Source organism: Poecilia reticulata, linkage group LG21, assembly GCF_000633615.1.
Source record: "Poecilia reticulata strain Guanapo linkage group LG21, Guppy_female_1.0+MT, whole genome shotgun sequence".
NCBI lineage: Eukaryota > Metazoa > Chordata > Actinopteri > Cyprinodontiformes > Poeciliidae > Poecilia > Poecilia reticulata.
The window spans coordinates 4,904,573-4,921,659 of record NC_024351.1 but is presented as its reverse complement, the minus strand read 5'-3'; the positions used below and the strand labels follow the sequence as shown (position 1 = coordinate 4,921,659).

Genomic DNA, 17,087 nt, shown 5'->3' with positions numbered 1-17,087 from the left:
AGTCACTTTGTTGCGTTCCAACTGTGTTGTGTTTCCTGTTGAGCTGCTGATTTGCTCCGGGGTTTCTTTCACGCAAAAAGATAAGTAATTGGAGACATAAAGCGCTTTAAACTTGGTGCTACAGAAGCAGTAAACCACCGGATCCAGCAGACAGTCCAGRTAGGAGAGAACCATRAGSCCGTCAAATACGGCTTCTGCRTTAAGCTCGTGATATTCMTYGTAAWYCTCATGGCCTTTGACCCTAAAGAACAGCAGCACCACCCTGGCGATGGTGCACGGCAGAAAACAGAAGGAGAAAACCACCATGACGGTGGTCACGAGAAGAACTGCTCTCCTTAGCTTCGTCTTATCCCCAACGGTTTTCTTCTTCAGTCGATTGACGATGCGAACGGTGCAATAGACCAGGATGACGAAGGGAATGACGATCTGGATGAAGAAAACTGTCTCTCTGGCTATGTCCTCAGTTTTCTGGAAAAATAATAAAACAAAAAACAAATTGAGATTGTCATAAACACCAACAGCCCAACAGAATGTTCATTAAAAAAATCAGCCAGTAGTTTGACAAACTTTCCCAAGACTTTCAGCCAAATGATTGACTCATTTTCTTATTTTCAAATTATTGCATTGTATAACCGAGATGATACTGAAAAGTATCATCAGAACTTATTGCAATACTGTCATAAGCTGTGACTCTTTTTCCTACAAAGRAGGTAAACTGGTTGCCAAAGAGTTTCAATGTAAGATTTCATAGATCTTTTATGAATCACATTTTCTGTGTTTTTCCCATTTCACCCATTTCAGTGGTGATGCAAACAAGAAAAGAGCCTTACCGCCTCCCAAGAAGTCTTATTTTCCGTGTTAGTCGTGTTATCGTTGTCGAGGCTGTTGCAGCAGTCAAAGTTCCTCRTCATGGTGGGAATGGTGAGAGGCAGAAGCAACAACCAGATGAATATTGAGATGTAGGGAGATTTCTTCAGAACTTTTAGGAGGTTTTTTCTGCTTGGATGCACCACGTTATAATATCGATCGATAGAGRTCACCGTTAGGAATGCGATGCTGGCGCCACGATTTAAAAACAACATAAACAGCATCGCTTTGCAGATGAACTTATCCTCGCTCCTCCTGTTTCCATTAATGAAGCTATGAGCCTCGATTGGCAAACAGATCAGCAGCAGAATGTCAGCCAGCACCAGGTTGAAGAGGAAAATGTTGTTGCTGTTGGATTTCCAGAACTTGAGCTTGAATATGAAGAGGTGGAGGACCGATGCGTTCAGAGGCAAAGCCAAGATAAAAATCACAATCATCACAGCTGCGTAGAACTTRTACAAATCCTTGTTATCAACAGGACAGGTGCTGTTTGATGTAGTCATGTCTACAAATAAGAAAATATCAGAGATGTAGAAAAACTGAAGAGCAAATTGTTCCATAAAATGTTGAGGTCAGCTGGTAGATCAAGCCTTACCTTCCAAAGAACAGAGAAATCCTGTTGAACAAGTTTCTTCTTTGCCTTTGTTATGGTTCAGAGCTCTGGTTTCAGCCCTGCTGTGTGTAAAAAGTCGCCTTTTAAAAAGTTTCAGTCCTACTCTGTGCGACGGGATCCGCGCTGGAAGCCTTTCCTGCAGTAGCTCAGGTCCACTGAGCAACATCCCCTCTGAGTTTTTGCTCTCTCCTGAATCTGTGGCTGCTCCTCATTGGCTGAGGAGGTGAGTCATCAGCTGCTTTTCCACTTTTGGATTAAAAGCTCCAGAACCAGTTTGCAACATCTCATTCATAGTTCTGCTTCTGTTAGAGGGGCTAAGCAAAACCTGGCTGCATCTAAAACAAAACTTCGAAGTGCTTGGATTCCTGAATGCCCAACTGGAAACTTGTGAAGCCTTGACATGTCGAAGTAAGAGTCACGTCAAGACATGTTAACGTGACCTAACTTGAAAGCCAGCTGGAGCAGAAATAAGGCATTTCACCTTTCAGCAGAGCATGCCATGGTTTCCTGGTGCAAGCTGTGAGACGGTTGATCGTCTGAGTAAATCCCAGAAGCTGCAGTTTGTCCCAAGACTGAGTTTTTGACAGCGACTCAATGTCACTTTAAAAATTTGTGCTCTGAAGGGATATTTAAAGAAAACCTCCTCAGAGAGTATGCAGATATGGGTCTCTGGGAATAAGGAAAAGCCTACACACTGCTGTCGGTCTATGTACAGGAAAGTAAATGAAGCTATGAGGAATGTTGCATCCTGAAGGAGAAACAACGCACATGAAATGGAGGTTTGCCTTCGGGCCTCAAACTCTGCATGCTTTGAACGCCTTTTCTACTCCAGCAACAAGTTCAGACAATGTTGCAGATTGAAACATGTCAACAAGGTCTGGTTTCAGAGTGGGGCTCCTTCCCGGACATAAAAGTGAAGTTTAGATGATTAAATCACTCCAGATAGTGTGGATAGACCCAAATCTTTGTTTCTTTAATTCTAGTAATAATGTTGATATTAATCATCTTTTGCCAGCATAAAACTGGAAAAACAAAGCATTATCATGCAATTCTGAAAGAAGAAAATTACTTTTATTCTCCATTTGAGTTGATTCTTACTCAGATAAACTTGATACACTACAGAACAGACAACTTTAAAAACTCAATGCTCAGTATTTGTGGGGAATTCGCCTATTCACAGATGCTTTTCATAGGAACATAATATTTATAGATTGGGAAGCTGAAATTCATCAACTTTCTTGGCATTAATAGGCTGTAAGGAACACTGTAAACTTTACCTTTTGCAGAACAATAGACACCATCACAGAGGCACACAATCATTTAGAAAGACCAGTCTGTTCTGGACCTTTAGAGAAAGCCTATAGAAAGGCCTCAGGCTAGGATTGCTGCAAGGCAACAGTGCTGCCAACTCTGTCTGTTCGGCTACATTTCACACAGTGGCACACAACTTTTATAAAATCGTGGTTGATGAACTTTCTCTGCTGTCAAAATCCAGAGCATAGAAGGTAGGAGAACATTCATCTATTTATAAATCCCAGAGTTAAAGCAAAAACCCATCGATGATAAATAGAGGATTTTGAACTAAACAATAAAAACAGGGTTTTTTTCTGCGGTTTATGAAGAAAATGCACCTACAAATGACCAATAGTTTATGTAGAATGAGTGATTCCTAGAAATATCACACTGAACTCTTAATCCTGTTACTGAAGAGCACCAACGTGGAAACTTCAGAGTTTAAACTCTRATTATTTAACCCAGTGGACATTTAATAGAGTTTTATTGAGGATGAGAAAAATATGCAGCCAGCTGATAAACATAAACAATCAGACTACTGTTCTCAGGCAGTGAAGCCAAGCCGTGACATCACTAGCTCTCGGAGTAAAGCTACTTGCTGCTATAACTCATTCTTCAGGCGACTCCTCACTTTGAACCGGGTCGTCTCTCACGAGGTTGATATGTTTTGCTGTTGCAGGATCCCATTTCTCCTGCTCCACCTTCATCATTTCTCCCACATTTACCAACATTTAATCTAACTGACAACATGTGCAGATAAAAAGATTATCCTAACATTAATATTTCATTAATTTTGCAAAGCTATCAAAGAAGCAGGGCAGCAAACTAAAAGCATGAACACAATAGCATGTTATTTGTTGTGTATGATGGGATTGAACTGACTTTTCTTTTCTTCTTAAAAGTTCCTTGAGACAACATGTGTTGTGAATCTGTGCAATAAAAACAAACTAAATTAAATAAAATAATTTAGCCAGCACAGCACTCTTTTTGGTAGCAAGTAGTTACATTTACTTCAGTAACTCTTTAGAAAAAGAATTACTTTTTGGAGTACTTTTACTACATTGCACTTTTTACTTTTACTCAAGTAAGTTTTTTTTTTTTTAAACTTACTTGAGTAAAATTTCTGGGGACTCAACCCATTGTGAGAAACTGTTTTAGCTAAAATTCCTCCAGAACCAGATGCACACCTGCAGTTTATAATAAAGTTATTTTGTAATTATATTATCTATGTGAATTATTTTCATTTGATCTTTAAAACACCAACATTTCAGCATGTCTGGATATTTTTAAATATTAAATAACTGATGTTTTGATTAGTTATTCAGTACTTGAGTCGCCTTTTAGCCCAATTACTTTTTTACCTTTACTTGAGGAATTTCTTGTACGGCTACTTTTTACTTTTACTTGAGTAAAAATATGTTGTAGTGCTATTTTTACTTGAGTAAATCCTTTGTTTACTTTACCCATTTCTGCTTGCAGTAAGGAGGTCCTGGGTTTGAATCCCAGCCAAGCGGTTACAGACAATGGATGAACGGATGAATAACCTACTGGATTATGATACTGTTACTTTCACAATGTTGGTAACATCCCAGTTTTGGTAAAATTGCATCAACAACAACACTGCATATCTATAAATGTTGCAATGTTTCAGTACCAATAATGTTGTAATAGAGAAACCAAAACCGCCTGCTAATAACAAAAAATCTGTGACTTTTTTTCACATAACAAATGTGAGCATGACATTTTTTTAAAAATATCTATGATGGTCTGTTTCTGTGGTTAAAAATAAGATGCCACAGGAAACAGAACTGGCCTTTGCTTCACACATCCAGTTTGTTTTCCACTATAGCATCAGCTTACATAATGGGAGCTCAACATTGACACTACCGTTTACATAACACCATTATTATTCAGCCTTTAGTGTCCGGAGAAACCGTCACACTGATGGATTACTGGAGAGGTGAATACCTGTGAGTCAGATGAACAAACAGTGTCCCAGACACTCATCACTGCTTGACCCTAGGATTTTTCATAAGCAGCTGATTCATTGTTGTTCAGTGTAAGAAGATTTTTATCAAACGACTCCTTTCAAATTTGTTCAACACTCATCTTCTGCTGCTCATAAATGATTCATTAAGGACTTTTGTCTCAGACTCATTAGTTGGAAATGATCATCACTGACTTTGAAAGGCAGCTACAAATGTCTAAACTGCTAAATAAATCATTAAATCAGATCATTAAATCCAATAACAAAAGTTCTGTTGAAGCACTCCACGCCAAAGCAATGCAATAAACGCTGCTTATTTGTATTTATCAAAAGTTAGCATAGTGCTGGAGGGATTTATAAATGACATGTTTAAGGGTTAGATTAAAGTCCAGACTTTGACTAGACCTTGTAAAATTCTGGTTTTATCCTTTTCAGTCATTCAGAAGCAGACTTGTGCAGTATGTCTTTCACATAGAGATAATGTTGTTTGATGATTTTGCCATAAAATCAGCCTTTTAAAATGATATTTTGGATGTACCCAGGTTATCTTTGATAAGAACAGTTTAGGTGACAAATGCCAAAACAGATTAAATCCGCAAGGACAGTGGCGCAATTACACATTATTCAGGTGGATGCGAAAACATAGATCGGCGCTTTGTATTGCCTTTTATTTGTGTTGTGTTCTGTTTAAAAGAAGCACTCATTTTTTGAAAATAGAATACAGTGCTGTCTTTATTTTAACTGTCCACCCCTTAACTAGACTACAGTGTTTCCCACTGAGCCTGCCTGGAGAAATCAGGAAGTTATTGTTAGTTTTCAGGCATTGAAGCAACACATTCCCAACCTTGAACATGGAAATTCAATCTGCAGGCCCTGATGAAACAAAAACACAGCTCCTTCTCCACACAAGCAGCAGGTCGAGACCCGGAAAAGGCGCAGGTCCGACTCGGTCAGAGTTCAGCATCATGCTGGAACCACAGCTACGTCTTGTCACAGAGTGCCAAACAACACATGTCAAGACTTAACGCCTCTGAAAATCCGTGCAGTTCCCATTCATTCAACAGCAGGAACTACTGGTTGTAGCAGTGGCTACATTAAGCATGAAGATCACCCATCCTCCCAGTGTCACCAGTTTCCCAAGCTCACAGACCTGCATCCCATCTTCTGCCTCCAGGATTCCCACTTGGACATACATTGGAGGGTAATTATATCAACAACACTCACAGCGAATTTCCTGACTGAATCTGAAGCTTTGATAAGACGAGGAAATCAATATTGACTGTGGAAACTTTTCTTTAAACCTCAAGATTATATTCAACTCCCATGTTTCCATAGGCACTGGATCATCAGTTTTTAAATGAAACAAAACATTTCCTTCTGTCTGAAAAGAGGATTTTAGAGCACTGAGCAACAATCCACTCCTTTTTCCTCTTAGCCCAGTTGAAATGCTTCTGATTCAGACTCCAAGCACAGACTCCATCCTCCGTTCACACACCTTGTGAATCAGAGTCTTGAACAATCCACTGAAAGGTCCACTTACCTCTGTCGTTTACCATTTTTTACTATGTTTTCCACTCAACTTTTCCAACCTTTTCAAACCTTTTGCGGTTGTTTGATGGCATGCAAGCAGAGCTTTAGCAGCAGATTTGGTTTAATCTGGTCATTTTTAAGGTTCCTTCTTGACATTTTATCAGTTGCTGACTGTTTTTGCTTTCTTACTGGTTTACTATGTTTGTCTCCTGAGAAGCTTATGAGCAAACAAAATAATCTGCAGATCTGTACCACAAGAAGCCAATGCTCTGCCAATCTCCTCTTGCGTCATATGCAAGACTTAGGAAATGATAGGTAAAAAAGTGTTGTAATGGTGTCAAGGTTGCCTGCATGCATGTTTGTGTGGATGTAGTCAATGTGAGTTGGTTTGTACCAGAGGTTTGCAGCTCCAGTGCCACTGTCCTGTCACTTTTGGATGCATTCCTGCGTCAACATAGGTTTCAGACCTTTGGTTTACACAAACATATTTCAAATGTTGTAACATAGATTATAAAGATAGCTTTACCACTCTCTTGCCAATGAAATTAATATTTTTAATCTAACGTACCTGGATTTTTCTTAACTTCTTGAGTCCAAAAACATTGCATGATTTGTATCTCAATATTACTAAGAGGGAACATCTCAGCCCACCTGCCACACACTCAGTCTGTTTGACAAAACACAGAGGTGACAGTGCAATGATAAGGTTCTTTTGCAACACTGACGTCTGCAGTTGTACCAAAACACTGGCATAATGCAGCACTGCGGGAATAGTTAGGCTTGAATTCAAGCTTAAGAACTGCGCACACAAGAACTTCTGGACAGAAAACAAAAGTAAAATCTGGAACAACTTGAAAAACCCATTCAGTAGGTTGTGCCAAAGTAAACCTACCAACACAGTATGGGAGAATAACAAACTGTTTTGTTTTGATTGCTCACTTATTAACTGTTTGCAAGTTGGATTGGTTCACTGCTGTGCTACTACTTATTCGTATTAGTAAAGTAAGCTCTTATCAATGTATTTCTCCCCAGATGTGATGAAGGAAGTACAAGTTGGACCAAGAAGGGTTAATTAACAAATATAAAAACACGTTCGTAGCTTCCTGGGATCGTCTTCCTGACTTGATTCAACAAACAAAGATGGTATAGGCGAGTAATTGGCAAATCAAACAGGAAGTATGGCAAAAACAAGAAGTGGATTATCTGGTACACATACTTCTTTCTCTTCTTTCTCTTCCTCTTCAGGAACTTGGACTTTGCTAAACTCAAATCCTCAGTGCTAGTTACTTTTAACTTAGTTTTGTCTTGTATATAAAAAAAAAACTATATTTACACTAGAAAATAGACCAAGAGTATTTGGTAAGATTTGTATTCTTCCATTGAAGTTCCAGTTATTATTAATCTTACTAAACGTGGGTTTTTAGTTTTGATTTAAAGGAATTCAGTGTTTCAGCATTTTTGCAGTTTTCTGGAAGTTTGATCCACATTGGAGCAGCATAAAAACCGAATGCTGCTTCTTTGATACGAGACGTCTGTCGTGTATTTTGGTGCTAAGCCATTCAGTGACTGAATAAACTGACAGAAATATTTAAAGTCTATTCAAAGCTGAAATTAACTTCATGTTAACCACCTTTTTTTTTTATTATGAGCTTGACATAAATCGTTTTAATGTTAGTGTAGGTTAAACAAAACATTTTAAGAGGCTGAAATAACCTATGATGATGACTAGGTTTGATCGTTGCACAGGGTTTATTTAAAATGTGCTAAAACCAGTTCTGCTCATCCATTAGACGTAGAAATATTCCCTTCCACTTTACAAGACAGTTTAAGCTGCTGCTAACGAAACCACAAGCCTGTTTTACAACAATAAATCTCACATTGGCCTATTAAAACACAAGTTTTATGAACTCTTTCTTAACCGCGACGCATCACTGAGTGTGTCTGCGTTAATCATGACTGTTTTTCCGTGGTACTGAAAATCCTTTCAGGATTCCTGTCAGCACACTGCCCTCCAATTCATGGACATGTCAAAACTGGTACCAGTGTTCCAGAGCTGTGGGTTTCAATAACAACACTGCAAAACACAAAACCTTTCCAAGCACTCTATGTCTAATTTCTAGAACAAATATCTTACTGCTTTTAAACAGGACAAAAGTAACTTACAAGAAACTTTTCAGCAAGATATAGAAGATTGTTTTAAGTAAATAATTTCTTGATATTGATGAAAAAGCTCTAGTTTCATTGGCAGATTATTTCACTAATAATCTGTTAATTAATGTTATAAATGAAACAATCTGCCAGTAAGAAACTGAGGAATTACTGACTAAAAATAAACTAGAAACTGAACATAAAATACCTGGTAAGATGTTGTGTTTTTGCAGTGAATGGATACTTTATGAACCCACTTCAGACTTTCAAACGGAGTAAATATTTCAACTTTTAAAAATTAAAAACAGAACATTTTAACAAATGTATTGGTTCAAATGTATTAAATTCTTTGCTGTAGTTAAAATACTATTATTTCCGCTGGCGCACGTGTGAGACAAGTTCTGGTGCATTTATTTTTTTATTTTGGGAACCGACTTGTAATTCCCATAATTCCCTTAAATGCCTGTCAAATCGAGAATGACTTGTAACCTAAATACCAGAATGTGTCACAAGAAGAGGAGGAATTACTGGCAGATGCCAGATACTTCATGGTGTAAATATCCATTAAATGAAATGGTGTTTAGGATCCAACAGGCACCCGAGAGCTCATTAAAATAAGCTCATTGTGAAAAGGTATCAGTCAGGATTAACATTTAAACATTAATTTCATGAAACCAAGTAATTTTGTTCTGAAAGGAAACGAGATTAACATGTTTCTATATATATATATAATAGATTATTTCCCTTTTATTTCAACTTTAATCTTTTATGACTTTATTCTCATAATATTCTAACTTTATTCTTGTTTTCCTGAATTTGTTCTCGAAATATAACTTTATTCTCATTTATTATGACTTTATTGATATGACCCTATTAACAGGTACAGGTAATAACTGTACCTGTTCCCATAACAGGTACAGTTATGGAAAATTACAGTGCGGTCAATTTTGCGACATGGCGCAACATTAAGTTTCACTTTGACCAAAACTGGAAGATGATATCAGTTATGAACGTCTGTCACAAGGTGGGTGAATCCATAATGGCGTAACTCTATGCTCCATTTACACACACCCACTCCCACTCTGTCACTGTCTCTGTGGGTGTGTGTAAATACAAGCAGACAAGAAAAAAGAGTTAAAGTCAGTGAAATCTTCCCGGAGGAAAAGCTCAAATTGCTCCCTAGTGGCTGGTTGGTGGAACTACACCTGAATAAAAACTACCCGACTTGTACACAAACCTTTTAACGCGTTTATTTTCCGAACAACCCGATCAACAGGAGACGACAGTTAGACACCTAAAGCCTCAGGCGATCTGTTCTTTAGTAAATTTCAGCTCAGCGTGGCTGGATTCCTTCCTCCATCTGGGAAACAACTATCAGGTCGCTATGCCTCAGGTGTGATGATGACGTTTAACCGTTGGAGATTGTGTTTCCAGTAACAGCTAGAAAGACATGGAGGATTTCGAAAGATGGAAAATAACAGAAATCAGATAAATTTGACTCATGTTTTGAATTTGATTTTGTTCAGTTTCACTCTATCTGAACTGGAGAATCTGGGTTAAACTCCCAGATGAGCCTGTATGGGAACCAGTTGTTACTGAATAAATACCAACAGACCAGAATGAGTTTGTTCTGTTATTTACAAAGTAAARATTTCAGAACAAACTCAAATAAAAACCAATCAAATTATTTAGAACCAAATTTGGAACGTTTCAATACATCTGTTTAGTTTTACTTCTTTTGTTTCTTTTTTCATTCATTCGTCCTTCCTCTTCTACCTTCCATTCTTCTTCCTTCGTTTTTTAATTTCTTCCTTCCTCCCTTCCTTTAAAGGTTCCTTCCTTTTTTCTGTCTTCCTTCTTTCGTTCCATTTTCCTTTCTATTCATTTGTTTCTTCTTTCACTTTTTCCTTTCTTTAAAAACTTGTTTTCATTCTCTTCTTTTTTCCTTCCTTCCTTTAAAACTTCATTCCTTTTTTACTTTTCTTACTTCCTTTCTCCCTTTGTTTATTTCCTTCCTTCAGTCCTTCCTTAGTTCTTTACTATGTCCTTTGTTTCTGTTTTCTTTCTTATCTCCTCAGCCCTTCCTTCTTTATTTACTTTCTTTCCCTCTCCTTTCTTTCTTCCTCCATCACATTTTCCTTCATTCATTAATTTTTCTTCATTTCTTTGTTCACTCCCCCTTCATTCAGTTCATTTTTCCTTCCTACTTTTACTCATTCCTTTCCTTTTCTGTTTTCTCCTTCAGTCTTTCTTCCTTTCTCCTTTCTGACTTCTTGTTCTGATCTCCTTCCTTCCTTCATTCCTCTCTTTATCTTCTTTTACTCCTTTCATTTCTCCCCATTTTATAAAATTTTCTTTTCTTTATTCCTTTCATTTTGAAACATTTCCTTCCCTTTCACGTCATCACTATCTGAAGAAACGTTCATAAATCCCTTCCTCCAGTCCTCTGTGTTTCATAACCAAACTGTATAAATTAATATTTACTAAGTGGAAACTTTGACACAAAACACTCTCACTTTACATCAAGAGGTCAATTAGACGCTAACGAGAATTTATCAAACCACTCTTAATTTCTCTGATATTTTCCCCCTCAGATTCAGTGTAAATCATCTGAAATTGTTTTCTGCTCTAACTTCATCAGTTGGTTGAAAGTGAGACTTGCTGCCCTCCTCTGGCTCTCAGTTTAATCTCCGATCCTGATAGATACCAATCAGGGCTTTGGGAAATAGAACATTTTTAAAGCACTAAAATGACATGAAATCCAGGAAATAGAAGATGCTAACTGGATTTCCTTAATGGATTCTTTATGTGCATCATGTTCCAGTTGATAATCTCATTGTTGAGGTTTTGTGTTTGTTTCTTTTTCCTGTTAAGAGGCCTTTAAGCACCCTGTGAATAATTAATGAGGAAACAAAAGAACCAGCTGACCTCCTGATGTTCTTTCTGGTTTCATCAAAACATTTTAGTTGTTTAATAACATGTAATAAAAAGACGCAAAAAACACAACATCTGAGCTTCACTGAAGCAAATTTAATCTAATATTCCTAATTACTTAATCTGATCATTTCTGTTTCTTGGATCAGCTTTATAATTTTTTTTTTTACTTTTACTTATTTCCTTCCTTCCTTAGTTTAAATAAAAACAAGTCAGAGTTCTGCAGAAAAGCTTCGTGTTGCCAAAGCTCCACCTGATCATTTGTGTCTTGGATCAGGTATTTTTTATGTTTTGGAGTTGAACCACTGACTGAGCAGCGGGGGGTCTTCTGGCCCCCACAGCAGTGAATCAAAGCAGTCTTCATCCTCCTCCTCTTCCTCTCCTGTCGTTTCCTCCGGTCGGCCTGAAGCCACCCGAGCCGTCAGCTTCTGCAGCTCCTGTAAGACGACTGGGACGTCCAGTTTGACCCGGGAAGCCTTCAGTGTTGCCGGGTTAAATGGGAAAGTCCGAATGAAACCTCCAGCTCTGATTGGTGGAACATGTTGACCAATCAGAGGCTTTGCTTCCCGAACATGGAGCCTCCGACGTTTCCTGTGAAGCAACATTTGAGTTGAGTTTGACTTTATTGGACAAAGTGTAATAAACAAGTGAACAATGTCATATATGGAACTATATCGGTATATGGAAGAGTGAGTTTTCTAGAATCAATTATTTACTTTAACTCATTCATTGGGTTGTTTTTCTGCTTTAATTTGGCTGAAATCTTTTAATATTTTTTTTATTCATGATTAGTATAAATTTGAATCAAGTTAGAATAGTAGTTTTCCTCCCATCCTTCTTTTTTTCTTTGTTTACTTCCTTTTTTATCCTACTTCTTTTCTTCGTTTATTTTTCTTTCCTTCCTTTGTTTAAGACTTCTTCTCTGTAGGCTAATTCTCCTTTTCTTTGTTAGCTCCCTTTTTGTCAGTCTTCCTTCTTTCTTTTCTTTTATACTTATTTCTTCCTTCCCTCCTTATTTCTTTTTTCCCCCTCCATTTACTTCTTGTCTTTCTTTCTTCTTTCCTTTGGTACTTATTACTTATTCTGGGTAAATGCAACCAAAACAAATATGCTAGCTTTGCGCTATCAGGAGAAAAGGGTTGCGCTATTTAGGCAGAGACAAAGAGAAATCCTACAACTGCTAAAATTTGATGCCGTTCCATTTTTGTTTACATTTTGTGAAGAAGGAAGTTGCGCTCTTGTTTTCTTCTGAGGTTTTTGTGTCATTTGCTTCAGTGGTTGTTGGTGCWGTGCCCCCACAGGCGAGGAGGGGAACAGGTTTTTCAATTAGGTTGGGTTTGAGCAGTGTGAAAGCAAACTACCAGACTAGCAGATGGGAAAACGCCCTAAAAGCAGCCAAAGTCCCAAAAGAAAAACTTCCAACGACATTTTGAAATCCAGGACAATAAATCAGCAGATTATGAGAAAGTCTGGCTATTGGTACTCAAAGTATAAAGTAGTAAGAAGAAAAACGTATACCTGCAGATGTCTGGAAGCCTCCAGGAATCTGTAGATGGTCTGAATGTTGACCTTTTGCCCTGAGTGCCGAGAACCGAAGAGGAAACCTCGTTCTCCATTTCATCTTGTGTTTCAGCGTCGTCTCGGTTTGTGACCCCAGTAACCTGAGGAGCATATTTTATCTGGGATGATGAAAGACCTGTTTTCACCACGTTCGTCTTTGAGTATGAGCCGAGTATCCAGTGTAAAGTCTCAATAGGTGGAAGGTGTCTTTTTGTCTTTTCATGATGCATTTTAGAGGACTTTTTATTTTTCTGTTGAAAGTTGCTATCTTTCAGCTTGGGGAGTGAAGGAACAGGTGTTGAGATGTTAGCATTGAAGCTAGTTTGGACATTTCTTTGTGTCTGATAAGCTCTGCATCTTAGACCATCAATAGGTGTGTAATTCATCAAATCGACCAGATCACTGATCAGCCCCTTCTTCACTGACAAGTCGGTCTGGCAGTCCAGAGTCAGTGAGGGGCTGTGGTTGACCTCCAGAAGCCAGGGTTTGAACTTACTATCAATGAGGATGTCAAAGCCGAAAAGCTCCACGCAGTTCGGACAGTCCGGTACCGACGGAGTGATGGATAGGAGCGTCAGCGTGACGATGTTATTGATCCTCTGCCACAGAAACGGCTCATTAATGTTCTGGTTCTGGAGGAAATACCTGAACTTGCTCATCGTCCACTTACACCCTGAACCGACCTGTCCTTTCTGGGTTTTATAGAAGGGACTGCGCTTATTGATGCTGGTGTTGGTCAGGTGAGCGAACACGTTAGACAGAGAGGACAGGTTGTATTTCTCTGTGGCGAAGCGCACCAGCGCCTCCTGGTGGATGTAAACAGTAAGTGGATGGAAGCTTTTCACACACACATAAATCCTCAGGTCAAACTTGTACCCTGATATCAGCAGCGGGTTGCTGATGTACCTCTGCACCACTACAGAACAGTTGTAGACCAGGTCTTTCATGTCCCGGAAGAGGAAAATACCTCGACCTCTGGAGAGGTCAACGGGTTTACAAATCCAGCAAACTGATCGTTCTCTGTTAGGAAGCAGCTTGTTGAATTCAGCCAGGAAACTGGTGTGTTCGTTGGGAAGGATGAAGGTTGTTGGACTGAAGTTGTATAGAGCTGAACCAAATGTTGCCTTCATTCTCCTCAGGTTGCGCACCAATGAGTCCTTTCCAAAGAAGTTAAGAGAGCATAATTTAGTTTTTCATCATTTCTGTTCTGTTTCATTTTATAATTTTTTTCAAACAAACAGCAGCTTGTAAAAAAATCAATTAGTAAAGCTAATTAATTATATATTGGTATATTTCTTCTGAAATAAAAAAACATTTTAGAAATAAAAACACGTTTTTATTTCACTTTCAATTAAACTCATAATGAAATTGTTAAAGGTGACCTATTATGCTTTCTTGAACAGATTATCCCTGTGGGTTAAACAAAACATGTTCATTACTTTTTTTTTTTTTTTTGCACAAAATAATTCTTGGATAAGATTTTAATCTGCCCAGTTCTGCCTATTTTGAGCTGTTTTAGGGTCTCTGTCACTTTAAATCCAAATAAGAAACAGATGCACAATTATACAGCCGTACATCTTTGAAAAGCAGAAGTGGAGCCTCCTGTTCAATCCACAAGAATGCAGCAAGTGGTTTCTGGATGGTAAATTAACAACAAAACTCTTGTCTTTCCCCTTTTTGAATGAATTATCCTGTTGTACTGAAGCAACATCCATAGAAAGACTGTTGGTTCTGTTGGGTCACTTTAATATTACACCTACAGGTGAATTAGTGGAAATGTGGAAATGTAATATATGCAAAATAGCAGTAATTGTATATCAAAGCATCACCTTTCGCGTGATGCCGGCAGTTTTGGGATGGTGATTGAGGCGTTGCCATGGCAGCAGGCTGTGATATTCTGAGCTGTGAAACTCTGACCCCCTCCAGTAGAGGTTCCAGTCTCTATCCTCACGTTTCCGTTTGTCATATTCTTTCCATCCTCGTTCCAGGAGCACTTCCCTCACCTACGACAGCGTGTTAGGGCCATCGTGAATAGAAAAAAAGGAATACATTTCCACTAAAACCCAATACATTTTCATAATAATCTCAATCTCTCAAATTTTCTGGTAAAAACAAGAACATTTCTGAGCTGCAAAACTGAAAATTTGCAAGAAAAAAATAAGAAGATTTTAGATTAATCTCAGAAATATTTTAGAATAAAAATGGAAATTTCTGAGTTTGAAAAGTCAAAAATATTTTAGTTGAAGTAAAAAATTCTCAACTTTTAAAACTCAAATTTCCAGAAGTCAAAAATTTTCGACTTTTCAAACTCAGAAATTTCTAAGGTTTTCTAGAAAATGTCTGAGATTTCAATTTTTTTTTTCTAGCAAATGTTTTACTTTTCAAACTCAGGATACTTTTTTTTTCTTTTTTTTAGAAGATTTCTGAGATTAATTTCAGAATTTAAAAAATTTTTCTTCCAAATATTCTACTTTTCAAACTCAGAAATTTCAGAGTTTTTTCTTGAAACTTTCTGAGATAAATCACAGAATTCCTGAGATTTTTCTCAAAGATTTTCTCATACTTTTTTTTCCATCTGCAGTGGCCTTAAAAAGCCATCATACTTACCAGTTGTGGACCTCGGTCATGCAGCCTGAACACCAGCGACGCAGCCATGCAGCTTCAGGAACTGCAGCCAGGAGCAGCTAAGTTCAGAACTCTAGAACGCTCCCGTATTAAACATGTTTTTTTAATGCCGGGTTGTTCAGATATACATATTTAAGCCCATAACTTAAAAAAGTGTAAGCTAAAAATGCTCCTTCTTTGGCTTGAGATCAAGAATTTGTTGGAATTTTAACATCTGGTAGTTATTAACAAGTAGTTGGGTTAGAAATAAACAGCGCAGACGTTCCTCTGGGCACCATTTTAAAGCTCTCATAAATGTTCAGCTGCATTAAGCATTTACAAACATGCAGTTAACATTTAACCCGGCCTGGCTGCTTGTTCTTGTGTGAGCTGAAGCATTCCAGTTGTAAATCTGAGACGGCCAAACAAACCCGACACTTTGTTGACCCATCAGCACCGAGAGAAGGGTGAGAGTGCATCAATTATCCATTAGCTGAAAATATTTGCTGCAATTCAAACAGATGTTCACAAACACAGTGATAATCAGCACAGGCATCATTCATGCTAAATGTGAATCGACTTATTCCAGATTTGATGTTATTCGTTTGTTACATGAAAAATTTAAATTAGGCCAAAAAAATTTACATTTTCCTTTCATTTCCAAAGTAAAAACAGATAATTTTATCTTACCTTCGTATAAAGTACTCAGAATAAAAGTAGTTTTGTTCTTTTATGCAGAGGTCTTGTCTTTCAGCGAGTTGCTGACAGCCTGTCAGTTCTTTGAGCTCCACCTGCTCACAAAATGCAGCATCAGTTGTCTGAACCATGTCAGAATCATCAGTTCCCGAGAAGCAGATCTGATGACAACGAAGGCTTTTAATAACGACAAGCTCAAGCAAAAAGCTCGTAAATATGCAGAGATATAAACATGCTTGCTCTGTTTTGGGTTACAAATATTTCAATTGAATTTTAATATGAAACAAATGTGACCTGAGTAAACAAAACAAGCTATTTAAAAAGGAAGAGAATAACTATATAAATCAGTCAGTAACCTGAGTAACATGATCAGTTATTTATTCATTCACTTGTCAAAACTAAAGAAATTGCATCTGTTTTGATGTATTGCATTGTCTACTTTCTTAGTAATCGCTTGTCTTTTTAGTGTGTTGGGTTTTAAGTCTCATTCATCATAACCGGGGAAATACAGATGAAAAAGAGGCAATTTTTACTAATTCTGGCTTTTAACTTATAAATTGTGTTTTATGAAAATGTACTGTTCCTTTTAAGTGAATCAAAATAACTCACAGGGCATCATGAGTTATAAGCTGCCTGTATGCAACACTTCTGAGAGAAAGATTGTTTTCTCTAACATGTAAATCCTTTCCTGCAGAACAAAAATTTCAACTAAAACTTAAAGGAAATGATGTAATGTTTCTGAATAATTTTTTTTAAGTAGATTGTAGTGTTTTGTTTCATGGAGCAGTCAACTACTTTGGCTGAAATGTGTCCAGAGAGACCGCTTGGGAAGGAACCGTCTTCGTTTGTTGCAGT

At 37.7% G+C, this 17,087-nt stretch overlaps 2 protein-coding genes across 2 annotated transcripts in view; both read right to left on the bottom strand.

Annotated features, from left to right (window-relative positions):
• The window catches only part of gpr31 (G protein-coupled receptor 31), a 9,431-nt gene extending 7,329 nt beyond the window's left edge, over window positions 1–2,102 (bottom strand). Inside the window, exons 1-3 of the mRNA XM_008397350.2 lie at window positions 1,463–2,102; window positions 831–1,372; window positions 7–468 (exon numbers count right to left, since the gene is read on the bottom strand). Coding sequence (XP_008395572.1) covers window positions 7–468; window positions 831–1,372; window positions 1,463–1,646 — 1,188 coding nt within the window. The 5' untranslated portion in view covers window positions 1,647–2,102. The remainder of the gene's footprint in view (window positions 1–6; window positions 469–830; window positions 1,373–1,462) is intronic.
• Window positions 2,103–11,563: 9,461 nt separating this feature from the next.
• On the bottom strand, window positions 11,564–15,616 carry ttll2 (tubulin tyrosine ligase-like family, member 2). The gene is made up of 4 exons (XM_008397210.2): window positions 15,540–15,616; window positions 14,762–14,935; window positions 12,891–14,089; window positions 11,564–11,963 (listed from the first exon to the last, which is right to left on the bottom strand). Exons 1-4 carry the CDS (start codon window positions 15,585–15,587, stop codon window positions 11,657–11,659), a joined length of 1,728 nt encoding a protein of 575 aa, XP_008395432.1. The 5' UTR covers window positions 15,588–15,616; the 3' UTR covers window positions 11,564–11,656.
• Window positions 15,617–17,087: the final 1,471 nt, after the last annotated feature.